This window comes from Camelus bactrianus, chromosome 4 (genome assembly GCF_048773025.1).
Source record: "Camelus bactrianus isolate YW-2024 breed Bactrian camel chromosome 4, ASM4877302v1, whole genome shotgun sequence".
NCBI lineage: Eukaryota > Metazoa > Chordata > Mammalia > Artiodactyla > Camelidae > Camelus > Camelus bactrianus.
Window position 1 is genome coordinate 73,772,435 of NC_133542.1, and position 20,507 is coordinate 73,792,941.

Genomic DNA, 20,507 nt, shown 5'->3' on the forward strand with positions numbered 1-20,507 from the left:
TGCATCTAGGCAGCTCGGCTGGGTAAAGGGGTGTGAAGAGAGTCAATGCCATGATTGTCTTTTTAAAATAAACTTTTAATTTTGGGCCGGTTTCAGATTTACAGGAAAGTCACAAAGATGGTACACACAGCTCCCACGTGCCCCTCCAGTCCCCTCACTGTTAGCATCTTTCATTACCAGGCCCTTCGTCACAACTAAGAAAGCAATACTGATTACTTATTACTGACTAAACTCCAGACTTCATCTGGATTTCACCAGTTTTCCCATTAATCTGCCTTTTCTGTTTCAGCAGCCAACACAGCTTAGTGTGCTGAATTCAGCTGTGGTAAGATTGCGACACTGCAATGCTTACACAGGGTCCCACCATGTGCGGTGTTGAGCCTCAGGCTCCCTTGCTTCCCCCTCACTGTAAAGGGCCCAGGGAACGATGTGAAACTGATGTACGTTCCACACCGTGAGAGGGCTGGTCCACTTCGCTCCTTGGGTACAAAAGCCCCATGCTCACTGCCTAATGGGAATGCGTGTCCTTTGGGGTGATAAAAATTTTTGGAACTAGAAAGAGGTGGTGGTTGCACAACATTGAAAGTTCTACAAGCTATGGAACCGTTCACTGTAAAATGGTTGATTTTATGTTATATGAATTTCACCTCAATTGAAAAATAAACAAATGGACGCCCTACGCTGCGCCGCCTGGCACACCCTGGACCCAGTTGTTACTCAAGTGCGGATAACTTGGGCCTGGCTTTCAGAATGATGTCCCTCCACCACATCAGTCCTTTCGGTGGCTTTCGCTGAACTGAGAAGACAATCCAAATTCTGCACCAGGGCCCAGAGGCTCCTGCCGGCCCCCACCTCCACCCGCCTCCGGCGCCTGCGCGCAGGCTCCTGCAGCTCTGGACCGCGCCACGCCCCTCCTCCCCGGGAGGTTCCACCTCCCACACGGCTCTCCACAGGGCTAGCTCCTCATGCTTCCTGTCTCAGTCTAAATTTTGCTGCATAAAGGCTCCCGTGACCACCCTGGTGTGAAGGAGGCCCCTCTTGTTCTCGACCACAGCCCTCTAGTAGCATCCTGAGTTAGTTATTACGCCTCCTTGTTTGTCTTGTTTCCCTGTATTCCTAGCACAGTGCTTGGCACGTGGCAAAGGGGCTCAATAAATGATTGTTGTTGAACTTGAGAAGACAATGAATAATGAATTTACGACCAACTCTACTGTGTGCACTGCTGGATGGAAGCAGAGACAGAGAATGAGAGAACTGAAGACAGTGGCTGGTGCCCGGCAGGGGGGCTGGCCTGGTGCCGTGGAGGGGGCAGGAACCCTCAGAAGCCCCAGGTATCGAGCTGGTCCAGGGAAGGGACCCTTCCACCAACGGGAGCTGGGAAATGAATTTTCTCTGGTCACATTTCACTTCTTCCGACATTCCCCAAACAGTATTTCTCGAGAAAGCCCGACATCTGAAAAAGATGTCACTGTAGCATAAAGGGAGGTGGGGCCAGCCTGCTTCCCCCAGCCCATCCCCTGAGGCAGCTGTGTCCATTACAAGGGCTGTGAGAAACTGCGTTCAAAGACTGCGGGTTGAGCTTAGAACAACTCAAAAGCTTCCGATTTTTTTTTAAGGTGTAATTCATAAATAGCAAAATTCACCCTTTGTAGATATATAGTTCCATGAGTTTTGAAATATCATTGTATAATCACCATAATTAAGACATAGAATGCATAGAATATTTCCATCACCCTAGGGACATCTAGGGACATCTGCCCTCTCTAGGGACATCTCCTGCCCTCACTCCCAACTCCTTGCAACCACTGATCTGGTTTGTCTCTGAGGTTTTGTCTTTTCCAGAATGTCACATAAAGGGAGTCATACAGTGAGCAGCCTTTAGTACCCGTTTTTTTTTTTTTTTAAGACCAATGTTTATACCTCAAAATAGTCATATCTCCCTTAATACCTCCTGAGGAAGAAACAAAAAGTGAAACTTACCTTCTGGAATACTTGATAGTTGGACTTGGACCATATATCAAGCTGGGAGGGGATAAGAGATAAAAGTATCATCAGCATCAATTTTAGAATTTTGCACTTCAAGAAATGATACTGTATCTACTGCTATTAAGCTCGGAAAAAAACATGATTCTAGAATAACGGAATCTTGGGGTTGAAAGGATCCTAAATGTCCTGCCTGAATTTCTTCTTTATCAGCCTGTGATGACTTAAGGAGGTAAAATGAAGTCCACTTGAGGTACATGTTGCATCCACGGCCCCGTGAGCTGAGCCCCTCACTCACTTTTCTAACCTTGACTCCTACCTACCACGGTTCTCTTGCATCACTCAATATGTCAAGGTCAATCCTGCCCCAGGACCTTTGCACTTGCTGTGCCCTTTGCCTGGACTGCTTTTCCTACAAACCCCCACATGGCTCCTCCTATACTTCCTTTGGCTCAAATGTCACCTTGTCAGAGATGCATTTCCCAGTGACTGTCTAAAATGTCATTCCCATACCTGTCATCTTCATTCTCTTTATCCTTCCAAAAATGAACAATTTTCATAGCACTTAAAACTGAAACTCTTTTTGTATATGTTGTGCTGGCATAGGACCTGGCATGTCATGGGCAGGGGGAGGAAAACAGCTCCCAGCTGCTGAATGCCTGTTCTACACCGGGCACACACTGGGCCTTCCACATGCACTCTCCCACTTACTCCCCAGAACAAGCCAATGTGGCTGGTCCTGTTAGCAACCTTCCTTTCTGGATGAGACAACGGTTCAGAGCCATCCAGCTGCCCAAGTAATCTGAGAAGCTTCTGATGGATGGTCTCGCTTGGGGATGCTCAAACTTGGCTGTACAGACTCCTTGGTCCCTCCCCTGGAGTGTCTGAATTAACAGGTCTGGAGGGGACCAGAGAATCTGTTTTTCTGTTTGTTTTGGCAGTGCTCCCCCGGTTAACTGGGATGGCTGGTCAGGTCAGGAACTCTTGATCAAGGAAAACAGAGGTCTGAGATGAAACGTGGGTACAGTCTGGAGTAAACCCAGTCCAGTCCTCCTCTGGCCACACTTGGTCCTGCACAGGGTAATGCGTCTAACCAAAACCATGCTGGTTTCACAGGTTGTATGAAAAATCAAATCAGTGCCTTCTTGCTTTTTCAAGAGGACAGAACAAATGGAGTATGGCAAAACAGAACTAACCCCAACACAGTGCAGGAGATGGTGCAGACTGAAAGAGGGGCTTTCAGAATGTCCCATGGGGGCTAAAAAGTCAACTTTAATATGCAAGTTCAAGAGATGAGCAAACTGAAACACCTGCTTAATAGGCCTCTTGGAAGCTGCCCTTGGGGCTGGCCAGTGGTCAAGGTGGAAACCTGAGACGTGGCGATTTAAGCCTGTATGTTGGGGAGTATTGATTCTGGAGCGCCTGGGAGCACGCAGAGCCACCAGGCGGGAAGACTCCTCCAGGAAGACAGGGAGTTAAGTGCCACACCTGACATGGGACAGCTTGGAGTCCTGTTTCTGATTCTGTTGGCTTTCTGAAAACAGACCTTGGAAGTGAGAGGTGGGGCTGGGAACAGGCATGCCTTCAGTGTCCCCGGCTTCTTCTTGCTCAGAAGCAGAGGAGTCGAGGTCGTTCTAAGTAGGCCCCTCTGGCCCTGGCAGGGCTCCTGCTGGAGGGCGGATGTTTAGCTGGTCCAAGTCCAGAACGATCATGGGAGAATTGTGATTAAACATTTATTTGGATCTGTTTGCCTCCCTGTGTCCCCAATGCCAAACCATCTCCTTCCTGGATTCCACCAGAGCCCCCACTGGACCCCTTCTGCTCTGGCTAAACTGCTCTCCAGAAAGATGGTGTCAATTTTTGGTCACTGCCCCCAACTTAGGTCAACTGATGGAATAAGAATTTTAAAAATCTTCAGGCTTAGATTTTTAATTTGACAGGTTAGCAATCTGTAGGGGGAAAATTGGTATGTTACCTCCAGATAACTCAAGGAAACCTCAAAACAAACATATGAAGTTAAATTCCCTAGGTTATCAGTTCTGCCGAAGAAAATTGCTGGGCAGCTGGGCATGTTTGGGAGGATGAGTTGGGTTCACATCACAATCTTAGTGCCACAGTTTGGCCCAGGGCTTAAAAAATGCAGCATTTAAAGCCTACTCAGACATTGAGGAATGAATAAGAACGACTTTTTGTATCTTTTAGTTTTACCAAATCACTGCCAAGATGACAGGGACATGCCAAAGATTCTAAATCTGAATTTTAAGAAAAGTAACATCAATGTCTGACTTGAAACTAATATAGTTCTCTTTCCATTTTAAGACCACAGCTGTTTCTTCTGAAGTTCTCCACTGTTTATCCTTCCTGCCTGTTCACATCAGACACAGCCAGCCAGACCAAGACATAAACACAGGGCCATGGAAGAGAAAAAAGAAAGGAAGAATCTGCATATAGACTGAAAAGTTAGTTTTTACTTTAAAAGAGAAAATTATACATATAAACCCTTCAGTATCTGCAAAATGTTTTAATAGAAAAATCATCCGAAAAGAAATATGCACAGGTTTAATTAAGAGACGGACTCTCTCGCCTAATTGTGGCTTCTCAAAACACACCATGCTCATTCAAAGTGAGCGCGTTGCCCTTTTTGAAGGCGGTTTAAATATATTATTCAGGACCCTAGGGAACAGTTCTGACCATCTGGGATAGAAGGACAGCAGCCAACACGCCCTGTTTACCGGGCGCATAGGGGTAACAAAGGGACCCGACGGCAATGGCTCCCCTTTTGCTGTGAAGGCACAGCAGGCAGGGTGTGCTGGATTTTCTGCTAGATTTATGCCAAAGAAAGCCATTTACGCGAGCCTTCTGGAGTCAGTGCCCTGCTTCTCCTCAGGGCCGGGGCTGATCCAAGTGAATGTTTATTAGCTTCAGCCTCTTTGCTGCAAAGGAGGACATGGCTACTGATTTTTTGCTGGCTGCAATATTCAAAAAGGAGAATTCTAGAAGCTACAAACTTTCAGCCTGATGAATAAGAAATTATTCTGAAGTGTCAGAAAAAAGAAAGGCAAGCACCCCTCGGTATTCTGGGTAAGCATTAGAAAGATTTTAAAATGGAAAAGCCAAACTTATGGTAATCGTGGCTGAATCTGCAGTCTTAGGAGCAGCCTCCGGGACTCTGGGGACTGGAATGAGTACTTTAGGGGTGAGAACGTGGTCTCTTCTCACGTAAAATGGAAACAAACCCCACAGATGACCAACTGCTTTAGCACAGACACGTCTGCTCTCAGGTTACATGCCAGACATCAAAGGTCCTCTTGATGCACAAGATGAACTGGAGACAACAGTGATAGTCAAATTTACTCACTGAAAAGAAAAATCGGAATGTCCTCAAATCAGCAGGCAAAGGAATGCTGACTCTGAAGACGCCCACCTCCACCAGCATTTCTGGTGCAGCCAGTGAGGGCGGATACCATTCACTGACGACTGTGCATTTAGCTTGCACTGTGCCTGAGTTATCTTTCTAAAGTCTCCTAGCAATCTCGTGAGGATGATAAAATCACTTCCAATTCACAGATGAGGAAAATCAGGCTCCAAGAAGTTAAGCAACTTTTCCAACATCACAGTATGTGGTTGAGAATTCTAAACCGGGTGTCTCCAGAGGCCGAGCTCTTAGCCTGGGAGGAAGACGGCCCTGCAGCTAGAACTGGGAAGGCACGTTGACTCAATGTGCCCCCTATGCTGTCACAGCTACGGGGGTGGGGGTGGGGAGCACTCATGCAAAGTTCAACAGGACAAATCTCCCAGCCCTGCTGATGTGACAATCATCACCATTAAAATGCATTCGGCAGCAAGTGAGAATTATGGCAGCTTATCAGAAACGTTATCAATTCTTCATTTCAAAAAATAGCACCATGAACTATAAATGATCTAAAACTGACATCTCCAAATAAAACTCATAAGCCTCACAGGGGCTTCAACTTTTAAAGCTCTTAGTTACTATCAGCTTCGTCCTGCAAGGTTAACAGGTGACGTGTCAGTAAGGGTAGGATGCTATCAACCAGCAATGGGGACAGATTTCTCCATGGTTTAGCCAAGTTTTCAGAACCATAAGCTTCAATTTGGTCATCTGCTTAAGTCTGCCCACCCTCCCCTGGAGAATAAAAAAGTGAACAAGTTTCACAGGTCTGTTATTCTTCAACTTTTCACTTTCAATCAGGACATACATTTGTTACTAAAAAACTGCTGAAAGCACAATTTCAGGGCATCCTCTGCATATGAATGAAACCGGATTCCCCTTCCCCAGCTTTCACCCTTCCCCCTTAAGGAACAAGAGGCCATTTTTCTGAAGGTCGTCTGAACAATTTCAAAGGCTATAACAAATCAAAATGTTCCCTGCATCTAATATCAAACGGGGCTGACGCCAACACTTATTAGAGAAATCAGATTCAAGCCTCCCCCAGCCCCCTCGACCCAAACACACACACACATCCAACTTTGAAGTGGGAAGAGTGCGGGATCAGAAATTACCCTGGAGACAGCTCTGGCTGTCTTTGAAGGTTCCCTTTGATACCACCATTTCTTCTCCTCTCTTGCGCTAGGAGGCTAAAAGCTGCCTTTTTTATTGATATGGGGTAATTAATGAAGCTATAGCATTAACATAACCTAAAATCCCCTAGTAAGACAAACTCAGCGGAGACACTGATATTTTTTTCAGTTAAGTCTGCCTAGTATAAAGTCAGGACAATAGTCAGGTACCAACTTAAACCTGCCTTTTAACATGCTGATGCATGGCTCCTTGCTCCTCCCCGATGACAGTGACGAGAGGGCTGGTAAGTCTCAACAGCATATTTTAATTTTATTAGCGGGATTAGTCTACCGGTGCTCGGCATCAAAAAGATGCATCACAGGGAAAGAGACACGATGATTAGGGTGGTGGTGGTGGCTGTCAGTGCGAAGTGGCAGACAGGCTTGCTGGGATTCTAACAGGCAAAAACCCGCCCGAGCTGGAAATTAGTGGGACCACTGTTGTAGCAGGACGGGTAACTAAACCTTTCAGAAGCCGGCTGCTCTGGGCTTGGAAGGCGCAGACGACAGCACCGGCGGGAGGAGGCGAGGCCTTCTAAGCCACGCCCGCTGCACCAGGGGCCCTGCCCTCAGAGGCTGCAGCAGTCCCCTGCCCCGCCCCGCCCCCCCCCCAGCCCCCAGGCAACTGCTTAGACACTGACTCAGCAGACGCAGGGCTGCACCTTCGGGACAGCAAAACTGCAGGCGCCAGTTTGTTCCCAGAGACCACACCGCGGGCTCCAGTGGCTCCTTCCAGATGCTGCATCTTACTTGGGATGTGCTAGACCTTCCAGCACATTAACTGCATTGACGCTTATATGTATATAAATACATAAGTTCACATATGCCAGTGTCAGTCCTAAAAATGGAACTCTAATAATGTCTGCGTGATTTTATTTTTATCATTTGTAAAGTACAATGAAAAAAGGGGGCTAATCAGATTGACTAGGATTCGATTCTGGACAGAGTGGTCATTTGAGCACTTCTCTGCCAAATGTGGTTAGTGTACCTTTAAAATAACAAATGGACCCGGGCCTCTCAATCTTGCTCTCCCTCTTTTCAGAGTCCCTGCTCATCTCCAGGGCCGATGGAGGAGCTGTAAAACGGAGCAGGAGGCCTCCTGTATCACACTGATGACACGAGTCAGTAGAACTCAGGTTCCCAGACACACACTCCTTCTCCTTCTGGCGCACAGACAACCACGCTCCTCTCTCACCAGGACAACGTGACCTGGGTGCACACATGTGTCTCCTTCATTCTTTATTTGCAACTTCGCTCTCTGCTGCTTCGTTTAGTGCCCATCTCTAATGTTTGATTCTCCACTCCTCCATCCCAGCTAGAACATTTTCGCATCCCCAGGAGGCTCCTTCATTATCCCCTCCCACACGTTATTACTCTGCTGTGCTGCAGGCACTGAGGTATATCCCGGGAGAGAGTCTCAGGACGGGATCCTGGGCCCTGGAGGAGCTCCTGGCAGACAGAGGGCTGAGGTCTGGCTCGGTGTGTGACTGTGGGCAAGTCCCTTTACCGTTCTGGGTCTCGGTTTCCTGACCTGGGAGATGAGTCTAAAAGCAGTACCTAGGATTTGATAACCAATGCAAAATTTGCTCAGCACAATGCCTACCAGACCAGACATGGAGTGTGCTTGTATTTTTATTAATTGCAGGATAGAAGTGCCAATAACGAGTCAGGATGCACTCACTCTGGCACTAGAAAAAGCCTGTGCACAATGCTATGCTGTATTAGTGACGACAGTGATTTGTGCTGTAAGCAGAGGCAGACCCAGCCCTGCCATCCCCAGAGCCCATGTTCCTAGAAGAGGCCTCTGGGGAACTGGGGACAGGACGAGAAGGAAGACAACATTCAGCCAGCGTGAAGGGAAGAGTAAGTTTGTCAGGTGGACAGGAAGGGCAAGCATCTCAGGTCAAGGGCACAGAGCAGGTGCAAGCATATGAAGGAATCTGGCATGTTCTGGGAGCCAAAAGTAGCATAAAAGCCTGGAAAGTAAGACAAAATGTACAGAGAGAATGATGGCAGGTGAGGTCAGAAAGGCAGGCAGGGGCCAGATCATGGCACTTCTGTGCCTTGTCAAGGAGTCTGGATTTTATTCTACAAGCCAGAGTTTTCAGAAGCGTGTTTTGCCAAATGCCAGTGTCATAATATGCTCTAAGAATAATGAAAGAATTAAAAAACTGATGGTCAAAGAAGTTAGGAAAATACTGCATACTATATATACCCTTCTTGGGAGATTCTTAAGGCACATAAGCAAACGAAGAATTTCTACTATGAAGAAACCTACTGAACATTCTCAAACCCAGGATTTCTCGAACTTTTTTGACCACGGACTGCTTTGTGCCAAACATCTACTAATATCCCTCTTTTGTGCTTTGGGTAGCAGGGAGATGGCACAAAGCAGGAAATCATGCCGCTGCACGTGTGTTTTAGGAAGACAGCTCTGGAGGCCACATGTAGGACAGACTGGAGGAGGGAAGCACGACTGGAGACTAGAGGTGAGCAGGCTGGTGCAGCTGCTCAGCAGCGAGGTAATGAGAATCTGGGGGAAAAGGGGATGGACGGGGGGGGGGCCCAACTGCAGGGGTAAAGAGGGAGACTCGTCACATCCCACGCTCAGGCTACACGTGAGGGAGGGGAAGGAAGGCTGAGCCGCTGGGGGTACAGTTACCCGGGATAAGGAACAGCAGGGGGAGCTGAGTGCAGATCTGGACAGGCTGAACTCGAGGTCCACCTGCGGAGGAGAGGTCTGACCTCGACACAAATCAAGAGTGATCCCCGTGGGAGTTGAGGGGCACATGACACCACAGGGACGGATGAGAATGGCCAAGGGGCATGGGTGGAAGGGAACTGAACCCCCAAAACCTGGGAGCCACGGGACAGACGGGCGAGAAGGGACTTCCCGTAGCAGCCAAGGAGGGGTGATCGGAGAGAAACTCTGGAGGTGTGCTCATGAGGCTGTTTTCTAATTCTCCTGTTTTAAGTGCAGAGTAAAAGTGACACTAGTAATCATCTACTGAGCAGTAAGCAGGTGGCAAAGTGCTCGTATTATTTCGGACATTCTCAGTATGGGGCAGGTAAGTAAATATGTTAGCGATATCCTGCAAAGCAGCCAAATCTCCACCGCTTACAAGCCAAGCTCAGAGCAGGCTTCACGTGCACCCGGGACTTGGTGTCTCTCGCAGCATGGCCGTTGTTATCACCCAGCTTTTATGTACTTGTTCCTTATTTCCCCAGGTCACTTGTAAGTCTGTGGAGAGCCAGGGCTGTGTTTCACACCAGGTATGACCGTACGGTTGTAAATCTTGAAAAAAATTTTATTTATTTTTAAAGATTTTGGGAGGAGTTTTTTTTTTTTTTTTTTTTTGATTTATTTTTAATGGAAGTACTGGGGTTTGAACCCAGGACCTTGCGCACGCTAGGCATGCGCTCTACCACTGAGCCGTACCCTCCCCCTCGTAAATCTTGAACAGAGGCACGAGAACCACGTCTCTACGTAAGCACCGACTCAGGGGCTCCTGGACAGGGCACCCGCTGCCCCCGCGCCGCTCCTGCTGCGGCTGAGTGGTCTGCAGTTCCCTGCTTAGCACTGCCATCAGGGTTTGTGAGTCCTGCACACCACAGATCACACTTGCCCCACTTACCTACCTCATTCTCCACACTTGTTCCAAAGATATTTTGGTTTCTCTAAAACTAAAAAGGAAGTCTTCCCTCAAGGAATGCTTTACTATCAACGGGGAGGTTTATGAGACACTCGGCAGGGATCCTGGAGTCAGGTCCCTTCCCAGGTTGACAACATTCACGTGGAATGTGGAAACGGGGAAACGTGGGTCACCTGTTCAAAGTACAAACCTCGTTCTCTATGGAACACACCTGTATCACACGCTGTTATATGCTAAGCTACCTTCATCACCTGCTTCTGAAGAACATTCTATCCTCATTATAACATGGCCGTTGGTCGTAAGTGCTGCTAATAACAAACTTTTAAGTTTTAATGGGATTCACGAGGAAAAGGGAAAGCTCCAGGGAGAGTGGAAGATGGGGGCTCAGTGCCAGGAAGTGACCAGAGTGAACCTGGGTGGGTGTCTCTGGCAGAATGCTCATTACTCCCTGGTAGCAGACACAAATGGGGGCTGTCAGCTCCCATCAGCATCCTCCGATGCTCTCTATAGAGCCATATGGAGAGTGTGCAGTCAAGAGAAACCAGGGGTCCACAAGGGTGAACTGCCCATGAAACAAGCCACCCGTGGAAATAACGTATCATTTTTCAGTTGTAGGGCTCAACAGGCATGGCTGCGGCTAAGCAAACTCCGGGGGCCAGGCGTTAGTTTCACGGGACGAGCGCATCATCAGGTTGCATGTCAAACTAAGTCGAATTTTCCTCGTGGTTCTAGGAAAAGCAAAATGCTGAACCCTGGCCTACTGATGTGCTGCATGAATAGGCAAGAAAAAGAAAGAGAGAAAGAAAGAGAAGAAAGAAAGAAAAAAGAAAAAGGGAAAGGAAGAAAGAAAGAAAAAGAGAAAGACAGAAAGGAAGAAATCCATTCCCTCAGCAGACACATTTAATGAGGCAACTGGGTCTAAGGTGATAAATTAGAAATTCAACTAAGGGCATCAGGCTTAAAGGAAAAAGCAGAGGCTTGATGAAAAATGCAAGGGGGGAGAGAGAAATGTGTTTTGTAAAGCGTTCAGCCTCCTACTGATAAATCTGTGCTTGTTGATCATTTCAGCTATGATTGCTAGTGTTTAATGTCATTCATCTGGGGCTTGACTACATTTGCTCTGGGATACAGAAAATAAAGGGAAAAACAAAACAAAAGACTGCAGAACGCTTACCTTGCCATCTTCTGTGTACACGTTTTCATTATACCCCTTTACTATCGTTCGATCAATGAACAGGCTTCGCATGACGACAATCACTTTCAACACCTTCCCCAAGGTCACCTGTCAAAACACGTGCATGCAAACATGAAAGCTTACACCTCGACAGGCAAACCACCTGAACCAGGCAAGATCACGAGAAGAAAGGATCACCTCCCTCCTGCTTCCGAGAGATGCCCCAGAGGCCTCATGGATGGAGGCACGATGGTGCCCCTGGTGCTCGCATCCTAAGGCATTAAACAGGGTGCAGGTCCCAACTCATTTAACTACCCTGAATTTATTTATAACCTTGGCTTATAAATTCTCAGGATAAGTTCCAAATGTTGGCTATCAGCTGGATAAAGTAAATTTCCCTTTTTTTTTTTTTTTTTTTCTGTCTTAGGATTACCTTCTTCAAAGGCTATCCTATGATTCTGGCATTCAGTGAAAACATTTGTCTTCATATTATGTCATGACCCTATGCACACCCGTGGAATATGCAGAGTACAGTGGGGAGTGGGGAAGGCGGGCACCAAATGCCCCTGGCTGAACTATCTATTGATAACTGCTGGTAGAAAGTGGAGCTCTTCTGAAGGTAAGGGAAAGGTAGCTGAATTTTATCTCCAAAATGGAACATGATCCTGGAAACACATATAAGTGCTTTTACTCTCTTAGAACCTAAGCACACATTATAGATTAAAAAAAAAAAACAAAACAACCTAAAAAAAGTGCAGTGTCACATATGCCAGGGAAGCAGCGCCTGGCTGTGCCTGCTGAGCAGGCTCGGCCCCCAGAACAGGAAGGGCACCGTCCTTTCTTTCAGGGGCTCACGTAAGCCATCGGGCACTCTGTCAAGCCTCTTTTCATTTCCTAGATGAGACCCTCAAGGCAGACTCAGCGCAGGACCCAGCCCAAGGCCCGCTGTCCAGGCTGCCCCGGGAGGTCCTGGCATCACAGACGGGCTAGAAGGAGCCCTGCCGGACCAAGCCAAGCACCGCCGCCCCAAATGAAGCCTCGCTCCTGCAGCCACAACGTGCAGGCCCTTCCCGCGGTGCTGCCTCCCAGCCTCCTCCCCTCATTTTCCGATTCCGTGCAGTTCTTAATCTACTGTCCCCCAAAACAATGGTCCTCTCTCCTTGGTTATCCTGGGTATCAGTGAACATTACTAACAACCGATTCCTTTACTATGTCTAGTGCTGGGCTGACCTGTTTCTATATGCCCAAAATGGTACAGAATATCAACAGGGTAAGAAAAAGAGATGATAGACTTATTCACATTTAAGAGAATGTTAATAAAAGTATCTTATTTCTGGGGAGTACTTTAAATACTGCTACACCGTGTGACATTTCATGGCTCATCTCTAGTATAATTGGAAATTGCTATTTATGGATGCCAATAAGCCACCTAGGTAGAAACAGAAACTGTCTCTAGTTTACAGGCAGTCTGCCGGGAGGCAGGCAGGGAGGGCAAGGAACCCGGCAGGCTACAGTTTGTGGTCATAAGCACTGAAATTAAATAGCCTCTCGCTGGTTTACAGTGAAGGTCCAAGCTACCTCTTCCAACAGGGCCACCACTTTCAACTGCACATTTTAACTCTCTTTGACGATAACAAGAGACAACTAAGCAACTGTTTCCTTAAGGGAACACAATCTAGCTGACTTTGATGAATTCCCTTAGGAGTTTCTCAAGTTTCTGAAGACGGAATTCAGGAAAAAACAGACAAACAAAAACCCACACACTAAAGATACGAGAAATGTTATATTTCATTTTTTTGTTTTTAAAAGTGAATTTTGGTCTTTTAAAGTTAACTAATAGTAAAAAAAAAGTTAATAAATGTTCATGATGGAAACATTTTAAATTAGAGGAAAAAAGAAAAGAATTCTTCACAGTCTTTCCATCCACAGATAACTGCCAATAAAATTGGGGGTACTTCCTTTCAATCTTTTTATTATCAAAGATTTACGGTTTTTGAATTTTTCACATCTATAATCGAAACTAACTATATAATTTCAAATCAAAATTTTATTTAAAGTTATGATGTTAAACATTGTTCCATACTGCTGTGCAGTCTTCAAAAATGGCGTTACATGCGGCATGGCATTCTACTGAGTGGATATGCTGTAACTTCTTTCCCCACGCTCCTGTTGCTGGACATGAGCCGCTTCCAGTTTTCTCCAACCTTAACATGGCTGCAGTGTGCCTTTTGTTCACCAAGCGTTTGGTGTGATTGGAACTATTTCCTGAGGATAGATTCGTAGAACCGTACACACTTATTTCACTCCACTCTTGTTAGCAATGGGTGCCACCAAATCAAAACAAAACGAAATTGAATCTACCCCGCTCCCAGAAGTACTGACTCAATTAATTGCTTTAAACTTCTTATTATGGAATACTTAAAAAATATACAGAAGAAAACGAAATAGCATAAAGAAACCCCCATGGACCCACCCCCATGTCAACAATCACAGCTCTTGGCAAATCTTTGTTTTCCCTACTCCCTCACCTACATTTCCCTTCCTGTATTATCTTGAAGCAAGTAACAGTCATGGCATCGTTTTCTCTATAAATAGCTCAGCCTGCATCTGTAAAAGAGAGGGCCCTGAAAACAAGACAGCATGACCATGGGGCTACCCCGCACGTAAAGCAACAGGAGCTCTCCTGTATCACCAGACCTGCAGCCGAGTCGGCGTGCAAATCTCCAGCGTCTCATAAGAGCTGTATTTTTAAGGTCTGCTCGTACCAGGATCTGAATATGATCGACATAGTGTGACTGGCTGACATGTCTTGTCAGTCTCTCCTAAACTACGGGATCTGTCTCCCAACTGCCTCCCCACCCCACAATTTTATTTGTTGAAGAGACTGGGTCATTTTTTCTAGTTTCCCACAGTCTGGATTTTGCTGATGGCGTACTTTACATGTTCCTCCTTACTCTGTATTTTCTGTAAATTGGTAATTAGATGAGATTCAGGCTTGATTTTTTTGGGCAAGACCACTTCACGAGCGGTGTTACAGTCTACCAACAGGAGGCACGCGCGATCAGGCGGCTCAGTGCGTGATGCTGGTGGCTGCTGACCCATTAATTCACCAAGGGTTGCAGATGGTTATTTTCCAATGCCATCATCCTGTCTTTGTTTATTAATTGGAACAGTTTTATTAAAAAACTTCCCCTATCTGCTAATTGGTTACCCAGTGGGAGCGTTTATCATATCGGAAAGGCAGGATAAATGCTCAGTCCTTTCCCTTTACTTACCAGTTTTCAAACAACTTATTGGTTCACTAGTTTCCTTCCAATGCAGATGGCTTGGTTTTCTCTCCCCTTAACGTTATTATAAACTCAAAGAGTCAAATACATTTGGTGTATTTTTATCTGATGCAATTATTACTCTTACTGATGTTCAGTTCGTCCTGTCTGTGGCTGGTGGGCATCTTTTTGAGGCTGGACCCTTTCATCACACCCTAGTCTCTGTGATGGATTCCTTGCTGTCTGGAGTATCACATTCCAGGCCCGATCTGTGCAATTCCCTCCCGAGGTCATAAATCAGCCGTTTCCTCCAGCAGCTCTGGTTCTCTTCCTCAGGAGAAGCTATTTCAAGACCACAACCAGGGCAAGAGGGGCAAATAATTTTTGATACGTTAAAATTTTTGTTTTTTATTTTATGATTCTGGATGAGAGTAATTTTTCCTTTTCCTTTCTACTTTTTTTTCCCTTATCCTATATTCATTTGTACACTGAGGTTCAAGTGTTTTGTTTTCTTTTCTAAAAAAAAAAAAATTAGAGACTCCAGTCATACCTCTCACCTCCACCGCCACCTCCACCCCGTCACACCTTCCTCCACTCCGCCTGCCCAGTTTGCTCCGGAGTCCTGGGGCTGGCGGCTTCTCTCTGCCCTCCAGGCGCTGTGACCGCACAGACGTGCACCCCAGCGGGGTGGGGGGGTGCACAAGCGTGGCGGCTCACCAAGAACACCCGGACGGCCTGTGCCCATCCCGGGCTGCAGCAGTTTATGCACCATCAGTGCCATGAAGTCTTGCTCCGGTTTACATTTACTATCTTTCAAACTTGTCAAGCTCTATGAAGCTTGTCAATTCTTATTTTTCACACAGCCAGAAAAGACCCTGGTATTCACCTAGGTTGAATATGCACAGATTTATGGCTTTCTGCATTTTTAACGTGGTCACAATGAAACTGCATACACAATTTTGATGTTTAACATTTTCACGTTCTGGAATCCAGCACATTTGGAATCAGGTCTTGAAAAGGGGTGCGGCAGAGGGCCTGGCACAGATGACACTCCAGAGGCAGCAATGTTACCCGGCCCAAACCCTTGTCTGGACTTTGCAGAGGCAAAATGATCTGAAGCCTGTTAACATCAAAGCTGGAACCAGAGCGGCTGCTGTCTCCAGTCCAGTGAAACTGCCACTCCTGCTGTCACACCTGGGGCTAAAGGTGACAGTGGTGCTGGGCCTGGAGGTCTGAACAAAAACGTGCTCCTGTTCAATGACGGCTGAGAGTCTGCAAACCTGGGGTGCAGGGCAGTCTGGGGGGAGGTACGAAGCTGCCACTCGGGCTGATCTTGCTGGCTCCCAGAGGAGGCCATCAGTGTGAAGGTCAAGTACACCAGGACTCAGTGCCACACCTGCCACTTACGGGCAGTGTGACCAAGGGCAAGTCAGACCACCTCCCATCCTTGTTCACGCAGCTGTAAAACGCAGAGGGGCCTACTGAGGAAATGAAGTGTGACGATTCACAGGAGACACGCGTGGCCACGGGCGTGGCACACGACACAGCCTGACAGCTGTGCTCAGAGGCGGCGCGGTGGGAAGGGCCCCACAAGCCCTCGAGCCTGGCCCTCAAGGTGGAGCTTCACGCATGTTCCCTCCCGCCCGCAGGTCACTCTGTAATGATTCAGAGTCTCGTGCATCTGCACTGCGCCGGGTCCTAAGGTATCTGGATGCACTGGGTTGCAGTGACCTTGAAGTTCTGGTAGGCCGATAAGGCGGTGCACCAGATACATGCCAACGGACACCATTCTACCAACTAGCCGACGCTGGCCATGGAGGGAGGCCAAACGCCCGGTGGTGGGGCTACAGGTCGGTGCTTGGCAACTGCTTTGGGATCCCACAAATAAAGCTAATGCCATCTGGTAATGAAGCCGGCTTGCTGTTGCCAAGGTAACACATCTTCTCTACTGAGCAGCTCACTCACTACTCCTCCTGCGTCTGTCCCATGAGTGTTCAAATGGCAAGTTGTGAAGAGTGGAAGGAAGCCCTGTGCTTCCTCAGCAGGAACCAAGGTTGCTTGAAAGGTGCTTGGAAAGGAAGATGCTGGGCTGGCGCCCAGCCCGCCGGCACCTTCCAAGAAGTGCCCTAAAAATGCTGGCACAGCCTCCTCCGTGTGGGGGCAGCCGTGCCTGAATTGGTGGTCTTCTCTATCCGATCTACAGCAGTTGCCTGCCAAGCTGTATTGCATTCAGAGAACGTCTAGTTCACTGTGGCAAGGCAAGTCACAGAGTGGGAGGAAAGTTGAGGGTAACAGCAGAAATACTCAGTTCTGCTCTGCGGCCAGCTGCGATCTAACGCGTAAGTAACAAATCTGGTAGCTGAGACATTATCTACACTGGCAGCCCACGTGGGCTTAGGCGGTGAGAGAAGCAGGTGCAGGGGGAAGGCACTCTGAACCTGAGCAGTGTCTGTGTCTGGGATACAGGGGAGGTGAGCCGACCAAAAGTTTATTTGCATGAAGAACCCAGAACCAGATACGGCAGCCCCTGGCCCGGCATAAAGCACGCGTGGGGGTGGAGCGGGGAGCACAGCATCCGGCACCCAGACACAGGCTGCACTGCTGGGCTCTGCTCTGCGGGGAGGGGTATGAAAAAAAAAGCAGCAGCCACACGTATACATACGTGTCCACAAATGTTAGTTTCTAGACACAAACAAGGTAAAAGTCTATCATGCAAGTGTCCTTAAGGGGTCTGCTGTACCTGAAGTGATGTTTTTTCAAAGTGTAGTTAGAAAAGGAGGTGGGGAGAGGGGGGCAGACGGGAGTACCTAAAGGAGGTTCACGAATAGTCTTTCTTCAGTGCGGTACTAAGGACCTCTGTTTGTCCTAATTCCAAAGAAAGATGAGGATAAAGTGAAGGACCCCAATAAGCATTTATTTATGGAACGAATAAACGTATTTATCATGCGACGCAAAGACTGATTCAGAGAATCATGTAACTTTAGACCTGGGGAGTTTTAAAGTCATTTTCTCCAACTCTCCAATTTTCAAAGGGGTAAACGGAAGCCTAGGGAGGTGAAGAGGTATCAAATATGGCTCCTCCCTCGAAGGAGGTGCTACATCTGACTTACGGCTGAACTCACTGGAGGGTATGTGGTGCTATACCACGTGGGGCTCACCGTGCACTCGAGGAGTTTTGGGGAGGGGGGTGCCGCGTCACTGACCAGAAAATGCTTGGTTTGGCACCTGTCCACTTTACCCGATGTTTGGAAAGGTGGGGTTGGTTGTACAGAGGAGCACCCCCTCAAATGATGTCTTGTGGAACATTCCTCCAAGAGATGTTCTCAGATGTGACCTGGAAAACGTGTCCCCCCGAGCTCTCCCCTGACCCCTGGGGGTCCTCCCCAGAACACTGCAGATGCCCCCCTGGCTCCATGATGAGGACTGGGGTGTGCCCACAGGGCCACAGCTTCCTCCTCCATCTAAGAACCTGTGATACAGCCCAGGCAGGTGTCTTACGTTCATCTTCGTAGGAGGAAGCTGAGGTTCAGAAAGACTTGAGGGCAAGGTCACTGCTTTCCTGCGCAGGGCTGGATGCCCACTTCCTGCTGTTTCCCCTTCTCACGCCTGGTCCCTGACCCCACACCAGGGTCTCTAAATCACAAGAATCGGTGACTGCAGAGCCTTGGGTCATTCCACCCTCTACCCACTCAGCCATATATTTGGCGATGCTGGTAAGGGGCACGAAACCTTGCTTTGCAAGACTCCTGGCTTCCCTCCCGAATGGCTTTATACTCACACCCCTGACGCCATCTATACGATGCTACTAAAACACTTGCTTTGTCTAATTTGAGCGTTTTTTAAAAAAAAAATTAGCACTCTGACTTCTGCACAGCTGCCAGGTACGTGCGGCCCCGGCAGAACCGTGCTGGGCGGAGCTGTGCTCTCAACAGCAGGCCTCGCGGAGCCGCAGCAGCCGCGCGGCGGGAAACTGAGAGGTGCAGAGGGAAACTGGCTGTTGCTTCTTTCTAGGAGAACTGTGAAACTGGAAAGAGCCAGGAGAAAACCGAGACAGACCTACCCTAAAAGGCTGAAACTCTGGCAAAGCTGAGGTGGAGAAGACAAACCTGTTGCCACGGCTTGGAGGCGGCGGCCATGGCGCAGAGGAGAGCTGGCCAGCAACCAAGTCGTACAAAGCAAACGGGCTGCGTGCCTTGGAAACAAGAGGGCAACCCGAGGGATCGTCAAGGTAAAACTGACCTTTATGCTGAAGGTCACTTATTTCGCTCCACAGGCTAGTTCAGTTGTGCCTCTGATGATAAAAAGCGACGCAACGTTAACACAATAAAAGAAAAGGAAAAGGAAACCGGAAAGCCCATGGGCAGACTAGATTTGAGACACAAAGTCGACACAGCCTTAAGAGGTGCATCCTAGCTCCCCCTTGACAAAGACCCTGGAACAATAAGGCAGATAAGCCGACTTTAGGTTCTGTCTGCCAGCCAGTTAGAAAACCAGCTCGCCAGCGAGGCAAACGAGCGTGAGGGTGATGTTTATGAATTCTGGGGGGAAAACAGTCTGAGTTTAGATGTGAGATCCGCCCCTTCCTGGCTGAGTGAATTGAGTGAGGCAAGTTACCTTGTTTGTGAAGTCCCTGTTTTCTCGCCTGCAGACCCGGGATAAGGCGGTTGTGAGGAGGAAATGACACCAGAAGGGCTGAGCACAATGATGCAAACCTGGCAAGTGTGCCCTCAGCAGTCCTGGGGCGTTACTCCCTCCACGCCCTTGTCAGAGGGAAAGGCAGCAGGGGGCAGGGGTGTGAGCCAGGGCTTTGGAGCCCAGGAGACCCAAGTTCAAATTCTGCCTCTGCCACGTACAAAGCAGCGTGGCTCTGGGAAAACCAACCTACGTGAGCTCTGCTTTCTTGTGTTTAAAATGGAACCCTTTATAAGGACTGGACAGCCAGTGCTAGTAAGTGTCCAGGAGAGTCGCTAGGGCACTCACTACATGGCAGTCATTGTTTTGAGCAATTATGAAACTCCTCGTCTAATAAGATGAGGTTTATTTCTCACCAGGTGGCTCATTCCATTGATGAGTGGACCTGCATCACTTCCTAAGGAGCCACTGATGCCAATTTGGGCACTTCTGATCTTCCTGAACTCAGTTCTCTCGTCTGAAGTCAAAACTGCCCTGGGTGGAGGGGAATCTCGTGATAAAGGACTTAGTCACTTGCCAAGTCTTATGAGCAGTGTTCATGACAAGGAAGAGTTAAGAAAGACATTTCCAACGAATATATGTATGTATTATGCATGACTGGGACATTGTGCTGTACACCAGAACTGACACATTGTAACTGACTATATTTCAATAAAAAATAAATAAATGTACTTAGGGTAAAATTTGAAAAAAAAAAAAAGGCATTTCCATTTCATGCAATGAATATCAACTTCCTCACAGTCTTCTCCCTCATCTCACTTCCTGTCCCCCTCAACAGTTACAAAATTCACACACAACATAAAGAAACAAAAAGACAACAGGGAAGAATTGTGTTTCCTGATCTTAGTTTCTGGCTACCTTGGGGTCTCTCTTGCAGGGTCATGAAAAATCCCCCAAATCATCAAAACAGAATTCTGTTCATTTTAATTTATAAAACATACGTTCAAATATACAACATAAACCCCTCTAGGAAAAGGAGAAGGTGGTGCCTGTATCAGAACAGGGAATCTTGATTCCAAAAAGATGTTATGGAATGAGATGGGATACGGGTTAGCTGACAGAAGGAGAAGCTGACCACTGTTTTCTCGAACATGCTGAACGTGTCAAGTCTCTCCTACTGGACGTGAAGAGGACTCCTCGTCAGCCCACACCCTTTACCTG

At 47.7% G+C, this 20,507-nt stretch overlaps 1 protein-coding gene across 1 annotated transcript in view; it reads right to left on the reverse strand.

The window, feature by feature from the left end:
* MED27 (mediator complex subunit 27) overlaps positions 1–20,507 on the reverse strand; it is a 186,712-nt gene that overhangs the window by 19,081 nt on the left and 147,124 nt on the right. Inside the window, exons 5-6 of the mRNA XM_010955894.3 lie at positions 11,389–11,496; positions 1,981–2,022 (exon numbers count right to left, since the gene is read on the reverse strand). Of these exons, the coding sequence (XP_010954196.1) occupies positions 1,981–2,022; positions 11,389–11,496 (150 nt within the window). The remainder of the gene's footprint in view (positions 1–1,980; positions 2,023–11,388; positions 11,497–20,507) is intronic.